Consider the following 19,225-nt stretch of genomic DNA (forward strand, 5'->3'; position numbering starts at 1 on the left):
TATCAAGCACTCTAGGCAGGTCAGAACTCACACAGCAGAGTTCATGGGGGAAGCTGGGCCTGAAGTCCTTTTGTTCCTGGGACTTTTTAACAGGAGGCCAGCTCTTCTCAGGCCCTTGGAGATCTCTTCAAGCAAGGGGACACAGCAACAGCAAAGTCCTTCCCCTCTCCTTGGCAGAATAGCAACTGCAGGTCAGCCTACAAACAAACAGCAGGGCAGTCCTTCCTCTTCAGTCTTCTAGCTTTTCTCCTTGGCAGAGGTTCCTTCTTGATTCCAGGATGAACTAAAGTTCTGGGGTCTGGGTATTCCTTTTTATACCAATATTTTCTTTGTTCTCTGAAGACAGAGAGGCCTTTGCCTAGTCCAAACAAGTTCTGGTCAGTCCTGGAGCACTCTGTTTACATGGCTCCTTCTTTCCTTTGAGAAAGGGGGGCAGGGACGTCAGCCGCCCAGCAGGAGGTGGAGCCAGCATTGTGGAAGGCAGGCACAGCCCTATTCAGGCCCAAGTACCATACTCTCCCACCCCTCAAGATGCAGATGGAGCTATTCAGCCCAGTTCTGACTCATCCAGCCTCCTGGAGCACCCAGCCTGTGTCACTCACAAACCAATCAGTCAATTCATAAACAGGCAGAGGCACACAGAAAGGTTAGACAAAAAAACAGCCACTTTCTAAAAGTGCTGTTTTCAAACACAGGATTTAAAAACCATCCTTCCTAAAAGATGGGTTATTAAATTCTGAGTTCAGGGATACCAGACTTGAATTTCCTATCTTGCTCATTTGGAAGGATATGCAGGTAAACGCCATACACAGCATTCCCCATTCTAGCCTATGGGCAAGGTATCCTTTCAATAGTGAAAAACTAAATTGGCAGTATTTCACTATCAGAGCATCTTACCCACATTAGTACATGCTTTACCCTTCACCTACACTGCACCCTGCCCAGGGGGTACCTTGGGCCTTCCAGATGAGTGTCGAACGGGTACAGAAAAGGAAGGGTTAGGGTTCGCGAGTGGGGACACAGGCCAGGTCAGTTAGCAACTGCACACAGGCACTGCGGTGGCAGGCCAGAGACACCATTTCTGGGCTACTCATGTGGGTGGCACAATCAGTGCTGCAGGCCCACTAGCAGCATTTGAATCGCCAGCCCTGGCACACTCAGGCACTTTACTAGGGACCTACTGGTAAAACAAATATGCCAATCATGGCTAATCAATCACAATAACAATTTATTCAGAGAGCATATGCAATTTAGCACTGATCAGCAGTGGTAAAGTGCCAGAGTCCTATAGCCAACAACCACAGGGCAGGACAAATAAAGGAGGAAGAAGCAAAAAGTTTGGGGCTAACCCCACAAAAAGGGCCATTTCCAACACAACCCCTTTCCAGCCTAAACCCAGGGTAGTCCAAACGATACCTCGATGGCATTCACTGCTTGGGGCAATAGAACACGGAAACTGGCCCAAACAGCAGGGGACTATTCCTGTTCTACGCCTTCCTGAACCCAGTTGGATCTCACCATCTATACTCTTAGGGCCCACTAGGCTAAACCACGGGGGACCCTTCTCCTCACCTGGGGACCCCATCTGTGTAGCACCTAACCTTACTTCACTCACAGATGTGTCCACACTGGTAGACAGTACCCACCTGGCCAACACAACGGTGTAGGCCAGTCCACCCCAGGCTGTGACTCCTGCCCCCCTCCCAAGGGCAACCCTGTCCACCAGGACAACCAGCCACAGTGGTCACTGACAGCTGTGGGTGATGAGAGCCAGGCCTCATGCCTTTCAGGCCTCTCTAACCTCTGTGGCGTCAGAAAATGGGGGGCAGAAGCGCCAGTGCCAGGCACCTTTCCTCCACTCCTCTTCCGGCCAAGTCAGGTAGGGCATCCTGACTCTGGCCCGCCAGCCCAGGGTCTGTACCCTTAGGCTGACCAAAGGTCACGGACGAGGCTCTCCTCTCCCTACCCCTCCTTCTGGGATCCCGCACTCACCTCTCAGGAAAGAAACCCTCAGAACACAACTCTCCCACCAGTTCAGGACCTCTTTCGTGCAACTGGTCTCCCAAACTAGGGTCTAAACCCTCCGGTTGCACCGGGGTCACAGGCAATGACTCCCTCCCTCTGCACCCCCTTCCAGAGGGCTGCACCCTCCCCACTGGAGTGGTACCCCTGGAAGCCAAACTGGTCAGGACTCTGCTTACAGTTAACCTTCCCTCCAGGTCAGGCAGATCCTGAACCTGGCCTCCCAACCCAGGGACTAAACCCTGCGGTTGAACACTTGCCTGACACACCAGGACTTCTGGGGACCCACACCGTATCCCCCCAAGGGTGACACATGACTCATGTGTCTCGTGACAGTCTGCCTGGCGCTGATCACCCGACCACTGTCCACCTGACAGTAGGTGAAGATCCCCCAGGACAGAACTGGTGTCACAATCGTCACTCCTAGGAGATACAGCCCTTCTAGCTGGTCCCTGACCCACTGGTTCTCCCACTGGGGAACACATCCCCCTCTCACCCCTCACTCTGGAATTATGCACCCTCCCAAATGGAGCGGCACTGCCAGACTGCAGAACCACTGGAGCTCTGCTTACAGACTCTCAAGGGTCTCCTGACACTAGGAGATTCTCCTCATGTGGCCTACTAATACAGCCTAGACCCCCAACCTGGTGTTCCTGTAGGGAACCCTCTTGGCCCCGAGACTGGGTTTCGGGCACCGTAAGACACACCGGCCCACACTCACTCCTTCTCCACTGAGATCGGACGTGAGCCCCTACACCCCTCCCATTCCACTGGGACCTAGCTGGGCTACACTGAACCTCTTCCACCACACAGGTCTGGAAGATATCTGCACCACTCCTTTTGGGATCACTACCCAATGCCTCTTTAGATCCTCTGGATTACACCAAGGGGTCTGCCTCCAATGCAAGCTCCCTGGAATTGGAGAACTCACACTCCACCCGTTGTTGGCATAGCTCTGGAAAACAGGGACTTAAAATGTGCTCTCCAACAAATGAATTACACAGCCCCCCCAGTTGTAACCAAGCTATCCTTTGCCTCACCCTCCAGTGCCTCACAGCACTCTCCTGAGATTGGCAAGACAGTGTCTCACTGTCTCTGTCACTCAACCCACACTCTTCTGGGCGTTCTCCACACTCACACACCAAGGTTTCTACCATGAGGGAACCCCTCTCCTTGTACCTCTCATCTAGAGTCAGTAGAGTGTCCCTCCCACCACTAGGAATATGGTCCCCTGTGTCTGTCCCTCAATCTACTGCAGGGACACTGCACATCACTGGAGCTACCTTATAAACCAGAACCTCCTGGTGCATGTCAACCCCCTCCCTTAAGTCAGGCACCACATCTCTGGGTGTTTGTACCTCTCCCTCAGCACTAAATATAACAATCTTGCTGCCACCATCTGAGCTGGACCCCACCTCGAACCCCGCAAAGCGCACTTCCTGAGCTAAACACTTTTCTTCTTTCTGGGCTAAGGTCCACCGGATCTCAGCCTTCTTAGTTTCCGGGTCTAATTCTCTGTTCCTTCGCTCAGCAGCCCGGACTACTCGCTTTTCTCTCCCTCACTGTCAGAGAAGTCCTCCTCATCAGAATCATCTGTTAGTGTTGCTTCCCAAATTCTGGCCTCATAGGAATACAGGCGTGCCTCAAGATCCCTCTTTTCGCCAAAAGCTTTTGTCTCCTCCACTGTGTAGGTATATAGGTGGAAAAAGTTGACTTCCATTTTGGCCAGACTTCACAGGTGCAACACTAGCCAGAGTCTCAGTATCCAAAAAATACTTCCAGGAGGACACCAGGAAACAAAACAAACAGTATGTGGTTGCACAGTGGTCTGCACTAAACTAGTGATGTACAACAATCACTGTGGGTCAAGTACAAATACAAGTTCAAATCCTCACCGCTGACCACCAATGTTAGATCATTTTGGGTCTCTAGTTGGCAGAGGTAGGTACCAATGTCCAAATAGGGACCCTTGCTTCTAGCCAGGGTAAGACGGATACACTCTTTAGATAACCCCTGCTCGCCCCCTTGTTAGCTTGGCACGAGTTGACAGGCTTATCAAAGGTAATGTGTAAAGTATTTGTGCCAACACTCACAGTAACACAGTGAAAACACCACAATTGGATTCCACACCAGTTTAGAAAAATATGGTATTTTGATCTAAACTACACGAGGCCAAAACAACAAAAATCCAACATACACAGTTCAAGAATATGATATTAAAAGAGTTCTATGGTTTGCGTCAAAATAATCCACAGTTGCGTCAGTTTTAGCCCAAAGTACCTGTAGATGCGACAGAAGTTCCTAGTGGCAACTGGAGCACCGAAAAACAAGCGATGTGTCACTCCTGAGACCCTGGGGAGGCGATGCGACAACCCTGCTGCACGCATCGGGCGCGTTGCGACGAATCGGGTCTGTATGGGGAGCGATGTAATACCTTGTATGGATTCCGGGGTGCAGGTTCTCAGGTAGGAAGGGTCTCGCACAGGCACGATGCGACGAACTTCTATACGTCTTCGGTGCAGCAGCGATGTGCAGTGCAGCGTTGGTCCTCTTCTGTCGCGTCCCCTCGATGCGATGGCGTTGGACTCTGCAACAATGTTCGCAGCGACGGAATGCGGTCCGCAAGCAAGCGGTGCAACGGTTCTTGCAGCGACAACAGGCGCTGCGACGATCTTCACGGCAATGGGAATTTTCTCGCACTGTCGACGATGCGCTCCGCAAGCGAGCGATGCGTGCAAAAGTGTAGATCTTCTTATTTTATTCTTCTTTGCTAGCTCCCCAAACAGCAAGAAACAACCTCCAGAGGCCCCACAAGTGGATCAAGCACACTAGGCAGGTCAAAACTCACACAACAGAGTACAGGGGGGAAGCTGGGGGTAAAGTCCTTTTGTTCCTGGGACTTCTTAACAGGAGGCCAGTTCTCCTCAGGCCCTTGGAGATCTCTTCAAGCAAGGGGACACCTCAACACCAAAGTCCTTCCCCTCTCCTTGGCAGAAGAGCAACTGCAGGTCAGCCTACAAACCCACAGCAGGGCAGTCCTTCCTCTTCAGTCTTCCAGCTTTTCTCCTTGACAGAGGTTCCTTCTTGATTCCAGGATGATCTAAAGTTCTGGGGTCTGGGTATCCCTTTTTATAACAATATTTTCTTTGTTCTCTGAAGGAAGAGAGGCCTTTGTCTTGTCAAAACCAGTTCTGGTCAGTCCTGGATCACTCTGTTTACATGACTCCTTCTTTCCTTTGAGAGAGAGGGGCAGGGTCATCAGCCGCCCAGCAGGAGGTGGAGCCAGCATTGTGGAAGGTAGGCACAGCCCTATTCAGGCCCACGTGCTATCCCCTCCCACCACTCAAGATGCAGATGGAGCTATTCAGCCTAGTGTGACTCATCCAGCCTCCTGAAGCCACCCCAGACCCTGCCACTCACAAACCAGACAGTCAGTTCATAAATGGGAAGAGGCACACAGAAAGGTTAGACAAGAAAACAGCCAATTTCTAAAAGTGCTGTTTTCAAACACAGGATTTAATAAACATCCTTCCTAATAGATGGGTTATTAAATTCTGAATTCAGGGATACCAGACTTCAATTTCCGATCTTGCTCCTATGGGAAGATATGCAGGTAAACATTATACACAGCATTTCCCATTCTAGCCAATTGGCAAGATATTCTTGCAATAGTGAAAAACGAAATTGGCAGTATTTCACTATCGGAGCATGTCACCCACACTAGTACATGCTCTACCTTTCACCTACACACACCCTGCACATGGGGGTTCCTTGGGCCTTCCAGAGGGATGTCCAACGTGTACAGAACGGAAAGGGTTAGGCCTGGCCAGTGGGGACACAGGGCAGGGCAGTTAGGCCTGCCACCACAGTGCCTGTGTGCAGTTGCTGAGACACCATTTTAGGGCTACTCATTTGGGTGGCAGTCAGTCAGTGCTGCAGGCCCACTAGTCGCATTTGAATCACCAGCCCTGGCGCACACAGTGCACTTTACTAGGGGACCTACTGGTAAAACAAATATGCCAATCATAGATAACCAATCGCAATAACAATTTATACAGAGAGCAGATGCACTTAAGCACTGATCAGCAGTGGTAAAGTGCCCAGAGTCCTATAGCCAACAACTACAGGTCAGGAAAAATAAAGGAGGAAGAAGTAAAATGTTTGGGGATAACCCTGCAAAAAGGACCATTTCCAACAATGACTCTTCCCACTCAACGGTTGAGAAGAACGTACATTACTCGACACCACGTCTCTCCATGTTTCCGGGATCCGGTGCATTGATGGCCCAGATGAGGAAATAGTATGATTATTTGCACCTCATCTTTGGGATCCCAAATCCCATTGGAGCGCCTTTAGGCCCCAAGGAGGTGTGGGGCACCATCAGAGCGTTTGTCCTCGGTGACGATTGGGCCATTGGAGACACCGGTTGAGGGCTACCAGCTCGCTTTGCCGCAGGTTCACAGTCCTTCAGGATCTTTGCCTACGACGGCGGTCTTTGACTAACCGACTATGTCATTGACGTTGGTGGCGCCGGTCGACGGTGCCTCGCCTCCCACAGTCGACATCATGACGACACAGTTTCTGCATCGTGCGGGGTCTGATGTGGAGTCCTCTATACAACCTGAGGTGAATGGACAGTTTGTGGTCCCTTTTTCAGGAAGAGGGTTCACGAGGTTCACCTGTGTCAACTGAGGCAGTTCTCCTTCAGCCAATTTTTCAAAACCAAAGTGTTTCAGGTGGAGGAGAGCTGGTTGACAGCCTTGGGTTTGCTTTCTCCCCCTAGTCTTGCCACATTGGAAAGTTCCTCCTTTGCTGACATGCTGAGGAAAGTAGCTGCAGTATTAGATTTGTCACTGCCCATGGTGCAGAGGTCTACAGACCCTCTGATTGAGGTACTTTACCAGGGACAGACTGGGGAAGAGCCTGTTCTTCTTTATAGTGAGGCCCTATTTGACATTTTGTTAGGTGGGTGGGCCAAGCCGTAGTCGGGGGTCTCAGTGGACCGTGATATTGCCCGCAGACATCTGCCTGCACCTAGTGACCCAGGGTGTTTACATAGACATCCTTCCACTCGTGGCCTGATGACTCAGGCTGCAATGTCTTCACAGGAAGAAGATTCTACACCTAAGACTCCAGTTGGTAAGGAATCTAGGGGTTGTGGTGCTTGTAGTTAGCACAAATTTGCTTCAGTCAGCTCTGCATTGATATCCACCAACACTTCTTGTGTGCTGGGGTGTTTTTACCATGCTTAATGGGATTCTTTACTGAACAAGCTCCCATCTCTTCCAGATAACCTCTGTGCTGAGGTTGGTTACTTGATTAGAGATGTTCAATGGCCTGCTAGGCTTACCATAAGATGTGGCATGGACACATCAGATTCTGTGGGTTGGCCCATGGCATCTGCAGTGGTGCTAAGGCTTTGGGCTTGATTGGCAACTTCTGGTTTTTCTGAGGCTGTCCAGTCGCCTTTGGCCGACATGCTAATTGATGGTGCCCATCTTTTTGGGAGTCAAGCAGATGCGGCGTTAAGATGCTTTCATGGTAGGCAGAGAACTACAGAGTTGTAGTTCTACATCTTCTGTTACTGTGTTGCTTAGCTTGTCCCTAAGTTTAGAATATATGCGTTTCTTGGTCAAGGATTAGCAGTCTAGGTCATTGTATATGATTCAAACAAATAACGGGGATTGAGGCTACTGAGGCCGCACCTGTAACCAAGTTCCTAATATTCGTATAGTGTGGGTGCAGAAGGTCTGAGATACAGTCCCCTAGATCCCAAAAACATAAAACAAATTTCTATTTGTCTTATACATCAAAATTCCACAAATTGGCCCTGCACACCAAAATCAGTAAATCAACATAATATTAATGCTCAGTATGCATGGTATTCACAAGAGAAAAGGAATTCAAGTATTCTCCCAAGAAAATCCAAAGTCACGTTTCTTCGTTATTCTTTCCTTTTATTCAAAAGTTGGTAAATTAAAACAATAGCCAACGCATTTCGTCCGAAACCGGACTTCTTCAGGGCTTGAGTCAAAATATATCTTGAAACACAGCTTCCAGTTGGTCTTGAGAATTATATTTTCAGCAAAAGCTTTCAAGTGTGAAGATAACGGATTATATGCTCAAAATATGCCATCAGTCAGTTGTAGTCAATCAGAAACGGAAAAGATGAGGTAAAAACCATATGTCGGGTATCAGCGTCTCGTAAACATGCGGTCGTCTGGTCGTCTAGACAACCTAGACGACTAGACGACTTTCGGAAAATGCAGACATCTCTAACCAAGTAAATACCTCACTCCCTGAACAATTAGAAAAACTGAAGAAAAAGCAAGTCCGCCTACAGTTTATGGTGTTGATGTTAACTGACTATCTCAAAGCTGAGGTAATCCCCTTAGGCCTCCAAGTTCGGAATATACCAGGCATCTTTACGGACAACCCAAAATATATATCAGGGTTTAGCTACATAGGGACAACTTGTTCCCGCCATTGGTTGGCATTAGGCATTGATACAGCGTCTGAAACTTTAACATCACTAGAGACAGAAATTGCCGAAATCCTAAAACAGCTTGAGGATCCTGACACTATCGCTGACAGCAAAAAACTAATAGAACAGATAGATAAAACTGTTGCAGAGTTCTACAGAATTGAGCAGAATAAAAAATCAAACAAAGTTAAAAAGGACATAAAATCCTTTAACATCGAAACAACTTACCCTTACTTGCAAAAGGACTTTTACACGACTAAGGCTTACAACAACCCCCAACAAAATAGACCGTGGAGTAGATTCAATAGGAGACAAAACCTGGTAGGTTTCTCCGATACTTCGGCTGAGTCGTCTGACAATTCAGACGCCGGTGAAGGATCCAGTACATCGAGACGTGGTGGAGCACATCAGAACTCGAGTACTTTTTTACCGAGAGGCCAGCAAGAACCACCTCAACGAGGGCGTGTCAAAAAACCCCAGAGATGGGTCAACCCACCAGGCGAACGGAGGACAAGGAACAATTATTACCAATGGTAACACAGACTACCTCCACAGTAGACACCATCCCAATCTTTAATCTTTCCACTCACTTGCTGGCACAAGACGAACTCTCTCTTGAAAAAAGGCCTCACTTTTGTTCCAACTGTGGCACCTAACTTTATGGAGCTACATACCGAACTCTTAAGATTCTTCAGACGAGTACGCTTAAAAGGATTTTTCAAATTCGCCCATCCCCGGAAATAAATGCTTAAACTCCTTTCCGCCCTCCTTCGACCTTTTTACCATCGGCTAGTTTGATACCGCCAGAGGTCACTACATTCGAAAAATTAGTACTTAAGGACCTCTCAAATATGAAACAACAAAGAAAGTTCATACCATATAATATCACACTAAAAGAAAAAGAGGCCATTAGCTCTCTAAAAAATAATGATTCAATAGTGATCAAAAGTGCAGATAAAGGGGGTGGACTTGTTATACAGGAGCTTGACTCTTACACAGCTGAAATCCAACGACAGCTAAACAATACAGACCACTACCTTAGGCTCGCATCCAACCCGACCAAGTCCATTCAGGAACTAATACGGAAAATAACAACTGAGGCAGTATCAGAAGGCTTCCTGACCAAAAAAGAATTTAATTACTTAAACGTGAAAAGTCCAAGAACCCCGGTAATTTACACTCTACCGAAGATTCATAAAAATCTCAGTACCCCCCCCCCAGGCCGCCCAATTGTCTCGGCCTGTGGTTCCATATTGGAACCCTTAGGGGCTTTTGTCGATTTCTTTATAAAATAATTTGTCCCCCCAACACTCTGCTATGTACGTGACTCCATGTCCATGATCAACCTGATCGAGCACCATCCCTTCAATCCCCTGACCAATACCTTGTGCACCATGGACGTGGAGTCTCTGTATACGAATATCCCACAAACAGCGGCTTTACTTGTTATACAGAGAACTCTAGATAGCCGCCCCCGCCCACATGCTATTCCAACATCTTTCATTTGCAAGTTATTGGAACTCTGCTTGACTAAGAATTTTTTCACATTCCAAGGTCACTTCTACCAGCAAATCAAGGGGACCTCCATGGGCGCCATTTTTGCCCCGAACCTGGCCATATTGTTTATGGACGAAATAGAAAGACAGGCAATTCTTGTACCCTCCAATCCTTTCTTCTCTGGTATCATCATGTGGCGCAGATACATTGATGACATCTTCATGATATGGAGATTAGACGTCAATGTACTGCGCCACTTTTTACACTGGATGAACAATAACTGTTTGGGACTCCAATTCACCTCAACATCTGACAAGAACTCCATAAATTTCCTGGATTTGACAATTTTCCACCAGGATGGCGAGCTACTGACAAAGCTTTATAGAAAACCTAGGAGAGAAATACCTTGTTAGAGTACTCAAGTAATCACCCTAGGGCTCTGAGGGACTCCCTACCATTTTCCCAATTCTTACGAATCAGGCGAAACTGTTCCCATAAGGAGGATTATTTTCGAGAAAGCACTACCCTGGCCAACAAACTAAAAAATAGGGGCTACCCAAGAAAAATAGTCAAAAACGCCCTCAGAAGGGCCTGGTATCGCCCGCGTGAAACGCTTCTTGTCCCAAACCCAAAGAAAAACATGGACAGGATAGCCTGTGTGACAACATTCTCCCCCATTTCCAACAACTTGAGAAAAATGATCCTAAGACATTGGCCAGTAATTAATGCTGGAATTCTAGATATCGAACGTCCCTTGTTTGCATTTAAAAAGAGCAAGAATTTAAAGGACCATCTGGTTCGTGCAGCACTACCAAGTCCTACCCATTCTTCCACTCTTGAGTCAGCATGGGGTCTGTCCCCCATTGTCGGACACGTTAAATGTGGTGGTTGTACAGTGTGTAACTTAACAATTGAAGGGAAAAGCTTTGTGTTTGATAATGTCACCTTTAAATGCAACACACTTACAAATTGCAACACTAGCATTGTTATTTATTTGATCCAATGTCCGTGCAACAAAAATTATGTTGGGCAAACATCTCAAAAAATCAAGACCCGGATCTGCCAGCACAGGAGCCGCATTAGATGCCGTACGCCAAATGCCCCATTGGTGGAACACTTCCTGGAGACCTACCATGATAAGGATGACATCCGTTGGACTGTACTGAAGGCACTGAAATTTCCCCAGAGAGGGGCGAGCATGTCCAGTCTCCTGAATAAAGAAGAGCTGAAGTGTATCATATTGCTAGACTCTATTCGTAATGGATTGAATCGGACAGAGGATTGGACATCCCTACTCTGAATGCCCAACTTGATGTACATAAATGACTTTCCTGTATCATTACAATTTGAAAAGACTTTGAGAATATGGAAATGTGAAGACTAAAACAATGTGTTCTTAATTTGCTGTCAAATCCAATGTGTATGAATGAGGAGCACAGACGGCCTTCACTACTAGTGGTTATGAGCACAAAACTGCACAATTTACTCACTCTAATTGTTCGTCATCACCCACGCCCTTCCCAAAATGGCCACTGTAAACACAACCAAGTTGTACTTCGGCCATCCCGACCTTGCCACTCAAAGATGGCCGCCAAGTACCAGGAAGTGGTACCTAGTCCTTCCTTTATCAATTTCCGGCTTTAAAAAGACCAACTCACGAGACACGGATTCGCGCTGCCACTGAAGGGGGAGAAGACCATTGAGTTTCTCCCACCACCCCACCGCCGCTTCCATCGAGAAGTCAGGTAAGCCCACTCCCAAACGCAGCTCAGACTTCGACCCCACAGCCATTAGGAGGGCTTGTCCTAACTTTAATCCTTGTTATTTAGCATTGAGTCTGCGGATCAAAACAAAGGAGTCAACCTACTCTTAAAACGGGAAGAAACCATCTTGTTCTACTTCCACCCCACGGCTGCCCAAAGTGCAGCCAGGTAAGCCTTAATCCTTATCCCTTCGACCTCGGCATCACTGCCCTCATAACCCCGCTCATGGTAATGTTCTTTTACCATACAGCAATCAGCTCCAAGAGCCGGAAAGAGAAATCCTCTCCAACAAAGAACAATCATGGCATCACGACCTTGATCTTGGACTTGTGAAGGTATTTGTCCTGACCATGGCTTGATGACTGCCCACAGACAGTCTGATTGCCCACCCGTATCCCTCACCCACTTTCACCACCACCGCATGTCAATTGAACCCAACCATGCTCCCAAATCCGACTCACGGAACCACTGCACATGCTTTAAGAATTGCGCACAAAGAAGATACCACCATCTTCACTGATATAGATCTATCACCATGTCACTGCGCCGTTTTTTCACCTTGTTTTTAAACGATATGAATATCACTACTCACCTTCACACTAGTCAATTGTCCGCGAGTAGTAACACAGCAACGGCCCTAATAAGTAGCACTTGGGCCCTGTCGATTGGTTTTAAATTCTTATCAATTCAGGCGGATGCCTTACTTTATGTTTCTATTTTTTCACCCCTTTTTCCTTACAGGCATTCGCATTGTAATACAGGCTATGATTGTAAATTGTCCTGATGATGATCCCATTTTATTAAGAGCCCTTAGGGATCGAAACGTCGACGCTTTAAACAGTGTTACATATGATCTAATGTGTATAATCAATTGTTGACACTGTTGGGTGTATTTTGCGAAACTATCTATTGAAATCGCAAGCCACCCTTTGGCTCTAAAAATCTTTTCTTCTTGCCTGAAAAACCTCTTTCCTTCCTTCTACCTTGCTTGACTCTATTGGTTTTCCAACCTTGCGGTATAGGTACAGGACTGTACCCTATCTTGTTGTTCATATTTTGACCCTCTCTAGGTCAATGTAATTCTATGTTATTCTTAATAAATTACTCTACGCCCGGCTGGGCGCCAAAAATATAGTACTGATTGTGGTCTATATTAGCATCTCTTGTTACATCTCAACAAGCTATTACGTTACAGAAGGAAGTAACTTTTACATCACTGGCCCCTCATTCCAGTAGGTTGCTGGTGCCCATAATGGGTCTGGCTCAGACAAACTCCTTTGACCCGCTCACCAGGCAATAAGTAGTTTCATCCTCTAAAAGGGGTTCATATTTATAAAAAAAAAAAAGGAAAGAACATCCGCCGAGGGCTGGGTGACCCTCTGCTATTGCCTTCCGTCATCATTGTAAGGGGACCTGGTGGAAATCCCCTCTAGGAGTATTTATACAACAACACATCAGCAAAAGGATAAGGCGCTGGATTTACATATTTTGATTAGCATTTGTGCAAACAGATGGATAAGATTCAGTGCACTTGTTGAGCTACTAAAACGAGAGTATGCATTTGTATGCTATTTCCGAATGCCAGCTATTTGTGTTTTCCAGTTGCTCTACCCAGTTTTCTTTTCTGGAACCACAAGCCATAGTTGAGAGGAAAGACTTAAAAAGCATTGCTAAAGCCAATAAGTCTGCATAGAAACATAGCACAGGGATATTAATGCCAGACAAATGAAAGGAATGAAAACTGGTCTCTGTTGAAAGCTCCCTTATCTTCACTACAAACATGTATTTGCTTCTATGTGAAGGCTCCTTTGCCAGGTTGCATTCTCTTCTCCGTGTTAACATCATGGACTAGGAGAAACATATCGTGTGCATCTACCAGTGTTGGCAGATTTTGTAACAACATACTTTTTACAAATGATTTATTGTAATTAATACAGTTCAATGTTTGACAGCTACTGCGAATAAGCTGAAAGATAAAGGTAAATAAGAATACTGTTTTAGCAGATAATGGGACGAAAGAAGAGATGCCCGAGAGTTTTAATCGTCAGTCGTCTGGCTACAGCTCACTACTATCCGCAGACTCTTCTCCCAAAGACATGGCCATAAATTATGCGCGCTTGACTGCAGTTTCAAAGGTAAGGACAACTGTCACATGCTTTGCTGAACTACTTATTAAAGGTCAACATAACAAATTTCCTCTTGGTGTTGAAACTCCTTACAACAATTAAACTAAAAGTGTTTGTAAAATCCTTCAAATTCGTGTAAACATTGCTGTTTTTGTTTTTATTTTTAAAATATACTGGCATGCGGTCCTTCACAAACCATGGCCTTTTCAAAACTGAATTTAAGAAATCTGTATGAAATTTGGAATTCCTTGTGATATCTTTATTATTGGTTTTATTATAGAAAACAACCAGAGAGAGAATGGAACGAATAAACAAAATGTAAGTAATAGTAATCTACAACATTGTCTGTCCAGCCTTGTGCTTAGCTTGAAAATGGGATACTTTATTGTTTTCCGCAAAAACCTTAGCCATAGATGATTAATAATAGCAATGATAGCTACAAAACATTATTTGCAAACTGCTAAAATACATACAGGTGCCACCCATGCGCGCGGACGTCTGTTTTTTCTTTTAGCGCCCGTTAAGCGCAGATCTCGTAAGAGCTACCCCTCTGTTGCTTTTTGACAGGCCTTTTTTTACTTTTTGTCCACTTTGGAATGCTTTTCTATTGTGTGCGAGGATGTCTTCGAGGAAGACTAGGTTTAAACCTTGCGGTGCCTGTCACTGCATGATGTTGGTTACCAACCCCCACCTCGTCTGTCTCTGGTGTCTCGAGCGCGGCTCGAAGTTGTGCTTGGACTGTCGAGCTATGGCTCCTGGAGCCCCAAGTTCTCTTCGTCCCATTCAAGGTCATCGGAACCCTCTGGGAAGAGTCACAAGAAGATGTCTAAACGGACTTAATCTTCGGCTCAACTGTCGTCCGTCGACTAAGTAAGTATGGAGCACCAACGCTCTAGGCATGGTTCCTCCTCTCAAATCAAGAACGGCTGGCGGAGCATCATTTACAATTGCTCCAAAAGGAAGTTACAGCGGTCCTGGCCAGGGGCGATGTAGAGGGGGTCCCGATTCAGAAGTAGGCAGTGGCTGTTATTGCTGCTACTTTCTATTTCCATAAAAGAACAAAGGGCTGTGGCTCATTTTAGATCTTTGGACTGTCTATCTCTTCCTCAAGAATCAGAAGTTCAAGATGATTACTTTAGCTCAGCTCTGGTCTGCCCTAGACCAAGAAGAATGGATGGTAGCGTTGGACCTGCAGAATGCATATTTTAACATCCCCATCCAGCTGATCCACAGACGTTACCTGTGGTTCAAGGTAGGCCTCAAACTCTTTCAGTTTACTGTGCTCCCCTTGGGCCTTACCAGTGCTCCTCGGTGTTCACAAAGGTGATGGCGATGGTCGCAGCTCATCTACAAAGGTTAGGGGTATCCGTCTACCCCTACCTCGATGAATGGCTGTTGAAGGCGTCCTCGCCCCAGACTGTCGTCTCCCACCTTCAGACTGTGGTGAACCTCCAGCATTTGCTGGAGTTCTCTATAGACGTGCCAAAGTCACATCGCACTCCTTCTCAGACACTCCCTTTCATCAGGGGTGTTCTGGACACAGTGCAGTTTTGGGCCTATCCTTCCGAGCAGTGAGTCCAGGATATTCAGGTTATGATTCCGATGTTTCAGCCTTTATCCTGGATTTCAGTGAGACTGACTCTGAGGTTGTTAGGCCTCATGGCCTCCTGCATTCCGTTGATAAAGCATGCCAGGAGTCATATGCAGGCTGACCAGTAGGACCGGAAGTTCCAGTGGGCACATCATCTGGGAAACCTCACCAATGTGGTCCCGTTCTCCGATAGAACTGCAAGAGATCTGCAGTGGTGGTTGACGAATCTCGATTAGGTCAACGGCAGACCTCTCTCCCTTCCCCAACCAGATCTCACAATTGTGACAGGAGCGTCACTTCTGGGATGGGGCGGCCACTTGGGAGACGGGGAGATCAGGGGACACTAGGCTCCAGCGGAGTCTGGGCTCCACATAAATGTGTTGAAGCTTCGATCGATTCGATTGGCATTGAAGGCATTTCTTCCCTCTGTCAAGGGGAAGTTAGTTTAGGTGTTCACAGACAAAACCACTGCCATGTAGTACTGCAACAAGCAGGGCAGGGTGGGGTCGTGGACCGTTTGTCCGAGAGCCCCTGTGTCCATGGACATGGATGGAACAGCAGGACATAACCCTGGTGGTTCAACACCTGGCAGGTACTCTGAACGCCATGGCAGACTAACCAACTGTCTGTGCCTAACGGATCACAAATGGCATCCCCAGGCGGAGGTGGTGCAAGGTCTCTTTCAGCACTGGCGAGATGCTTGGTTAGATCTGTTGGCCTCTGAAGAGAACACACAGTGTCAGCAATACTGCGCACTGGAGTTTCCAAGGCGGCTATCGCTCGGCGATGCCTTTTGTCGCAAGTGGAGCTCAGGCTTGCTGTACACCTTTCCGCCCATATCACTACTGCCCAGTATTCTGAAGAAGATCAGGAACAACTGGGCCCAATTCATTCTCATGGCGCCGGACTGGACAAGGAGAGTGTGGTATCCAGAGCTTCTGAAAATGAGCATCGATCCTCCGATCAGGCTGCCCCCTTGGGAGGATCCTCTATCGCAGCTTCAGGGGAGGGTTCTCCACCATAACCTGTCAACTCTTAACTTCTATGCATGCAGATTGAGTGGCAGCAGTTGATGGCTTTAGACCTTCCTCCAGAAGTATGCAACTTTATTTTGGTAGCCAGGCAGCCCTCTACTAAGATGGTATATGCCTGCAGTTGGCCGTAATTTGAGTTATACTGTACGGAAAGTTTTATTGACCCTCTTTCTGCTTATTTTTCTTTTGATCTTCCTTTTCTTCTTACCCTTGACCAGCAGTGGGACCTTTGCACAACTGTCCCCTCCGGTTGCTTACTATGAAGACAGCCTTTCTGGGGGTGATAACATCTGCCCGGACTGTGAGTGAGTTTCAGGCGCTATATTGTATGCCCCCCTACATGATGTCCTTTCCAAATAAAGTGGTGCTTCATTCTGCTCCCCGAATCCCACTAAAGAAGAGGAGCATCTCCACTGCCTGGACCCAAAAAAGAGCGTTATTGTTCTACCTTGATCGCACTAAAGAGTATCTGGGTGGACGACTAACTCTGTGTGGGGTATGTGGGAGCTAAGAAGGTGCGGACAGTGCAGAAAAGGATCATTTCTCTGTGGTTGTTCTCTGCATTAAGATCTGCTATGCCCTGGCTAAGAAGCATCCCCCTGAGGGATTAAGGGCCCATTCCACCAGGCGAAAAGTTGCAACTAAGGGCTTGGCTCGGGGTGTCTTAGTTCTGGACATCTGTCAGGCAGCAGCAATAGCATCTATGCACATGTTTGCTAAGCACGAATGCCTCAGCAGTCAGGTCCGTAACCCACTGTCTGGAGAGTATTGCTTGAGTATCTAATTCAAAGGTAAGAAATCTGCAGCAATAAGGTCTCTATCAGATGAATATGTTACTTGCCTTCGGTAACGCATTATCTGGTAGAGACGTAATCAAGCTACAGAATGCTCACAGGCCCACCCATGCCTCCCCGCATTGCGGACTAATTTTGTTGCACCCCTTTTCAGGGCCCTAGTTTTGCATAGGATTCCGTCAGTTACTTCGTGGCTCTGCGCTTCTGGTGTGGAAAAAAAGTAAAAGTACTTACTTCCGCGTGCCTAGGTGTCACCTATATAAGTGACCACGATGTCATAACCAACGCTAACCACGTCATGCAGAGAGGAATGGAGCCACCTGACGGCGCGTGCAAGGCGTATTGCACGAGCAAAAGTTTTCGGATCCAGCCTGACACCTGGGAAATTAGAAGGTAAGGAATCTACAGCTAGATAGTCTCTACCAGATAACGCGCTACTGCAGGTAAGTATCTTGCTTATCATTGATAATGGCGGACAACCTATTCCATTTAGCCAAGCTGGTTGCAGTTGGAGTGTACCAAGTCTAAACTTGATATATAAAGTGCTTCATGTTTCCGGCTGTATGCAGTTAAGGTAATGTTCAAATCCCATTATTTGCTTTATTGATAGATAATTAGCTGTCAGTGTGGCTGGTCTCTCGGTGACAATCATGCTTTTTGGTTTTCGTGAATATTCCTCTTCCTTAATTCGTTTGATTGTATCTGGACAGATGGAGGCAGGATCATTCCAAAAAAGTCTGAGCCCCAAATCTATAACGATAGATGTATAATGTGCTGCCCCACAATGGTTGATACCTCCCTTATGGATAACATTTTCCAGTATATATTTTAAGTATGTTGCTTCACGGCAATTTCTCATCCAGGGGATACTCATCAATAGTCCTAATCTATGAATAATCCCCGCCCATGTGCGGGATCCTGGAGCATATAGAAAATACATATCAACTGGCAAAATTTGCCGCAAAATTACATAAATTAGCATACATACAGTAGTACTCTTCCAAACCCTAAGGAAGAAAGAGAGCAGAAAACATTTGTATACAACAATGCTTTATTGCCATAGGAAAAACCTGTAATTGCAGGCATTTGCCAGTAGGCTGCAGTAGAGTATAAAGCAAACAAAGAAAACTGACACCTTGCCTTTAAGTCATTAGAGTAGGGGTACCGTGCCTTTAAGACCTGAAGGTAATCCCCTGCTCCCATGGTGCACCACAGGTGACAGTTGGGTCAGTTCTTTTTTCCGGCTCCTTCTGTGAGGATCCTGGAGCTTGAGCTCTTCAGTTTTCAACTGAAATTGTTTTTTTGTGAGTTTTCTCTTATATTTCGAAATTTTTTGAATAAATAAGGCTTCTGATTTATTTTTCTGTGGTAACCCACAAGAATTTCCTGTCAGAATGCCTGCTCTGTTCCGGAAATGTCCTTCTTGTGACAAAAAGATGGCTCTGACTGACCCACATTCTGTGTGTATTGTGTGCCTTCCATCTTCACACATTCCTGATCAGTGCCATCACTGTAAAAAATTTAAAAGTCGGACTCTTCGCGACAGGGAGAAGATTCGACTTCATGCCATGCAGGAGATGGACAAAAGTCACCAGGTGGGTGCTTCCACAGCCCCTAGATCTTCTCCTACAAGCAAGCACGGCCAAAAACGGCGTCATTCCACTTCTCCTGTCCCCAGAAAGAGGAATGAAGGTCGAAGAACTCCGTCAACGTCGCCGTCAAAAAGGCCCAGATCATCTTCACGACGTCGAAGATCTCCGCCGCAGTCAAGTAAGTCGGCGTCGAGGCACCATGCTTCGGGCTCGAAGTCCATGGCTGCTACTACATCTAAGTCTCCGTCGACGTCGAGGCTTCCGTCAACGTCGAGACACTCTCCGCCGCCCCGGAAGGGATCGGCGTCGAGAGCTAGGACGG

The 19,225-nt window shown here is 46.9% G+C and overlaps 1 protein-coding gene across 3 annotated transcripts in view; it reads left to right on the forward strand.

Moving 5' to 3' along the window:
• Positions 1-19,225, forward strand: part of CEP44 (centrosomal protein 44) — a 319,162-nt gene that overhangs the window by 267,601 nt on the left and 32,336 nt on the right. For 2 of the 3 annotated variants that reach the window (XM_086962444.1, XM_086962443.1), the window contains exons 9-10: positions 13,768-13,901; positions 14,173-14,210. In XM_086962444.1, coding sequence (XP_086818570.1) covers positions 13,768-13,901; positions 14,173-14,210 — 172 coding nt within the window. The remainder of the gene's footprint in view (positions 1-13,767; positions 13,902-14,172; positions 14,211-19,225) is intronic. The other variant, XM_086962445.1, reaches the window with a different exon arrangement.

Source organism: Lissotriton vulgaris, chromosome 3_1, assembly GCF_964263255.1.
Source record: "Lissotriton vulgaris chromosome 3_1, aLisVul1.2, whole genome shotgun sequence".
NCBI classification, from domain to species: Eukaryota; Metazoa; Chordata; class Amphibia; order Caudata; family Salamandridae; genus Lissotriton; species Lissotriton vulgaris.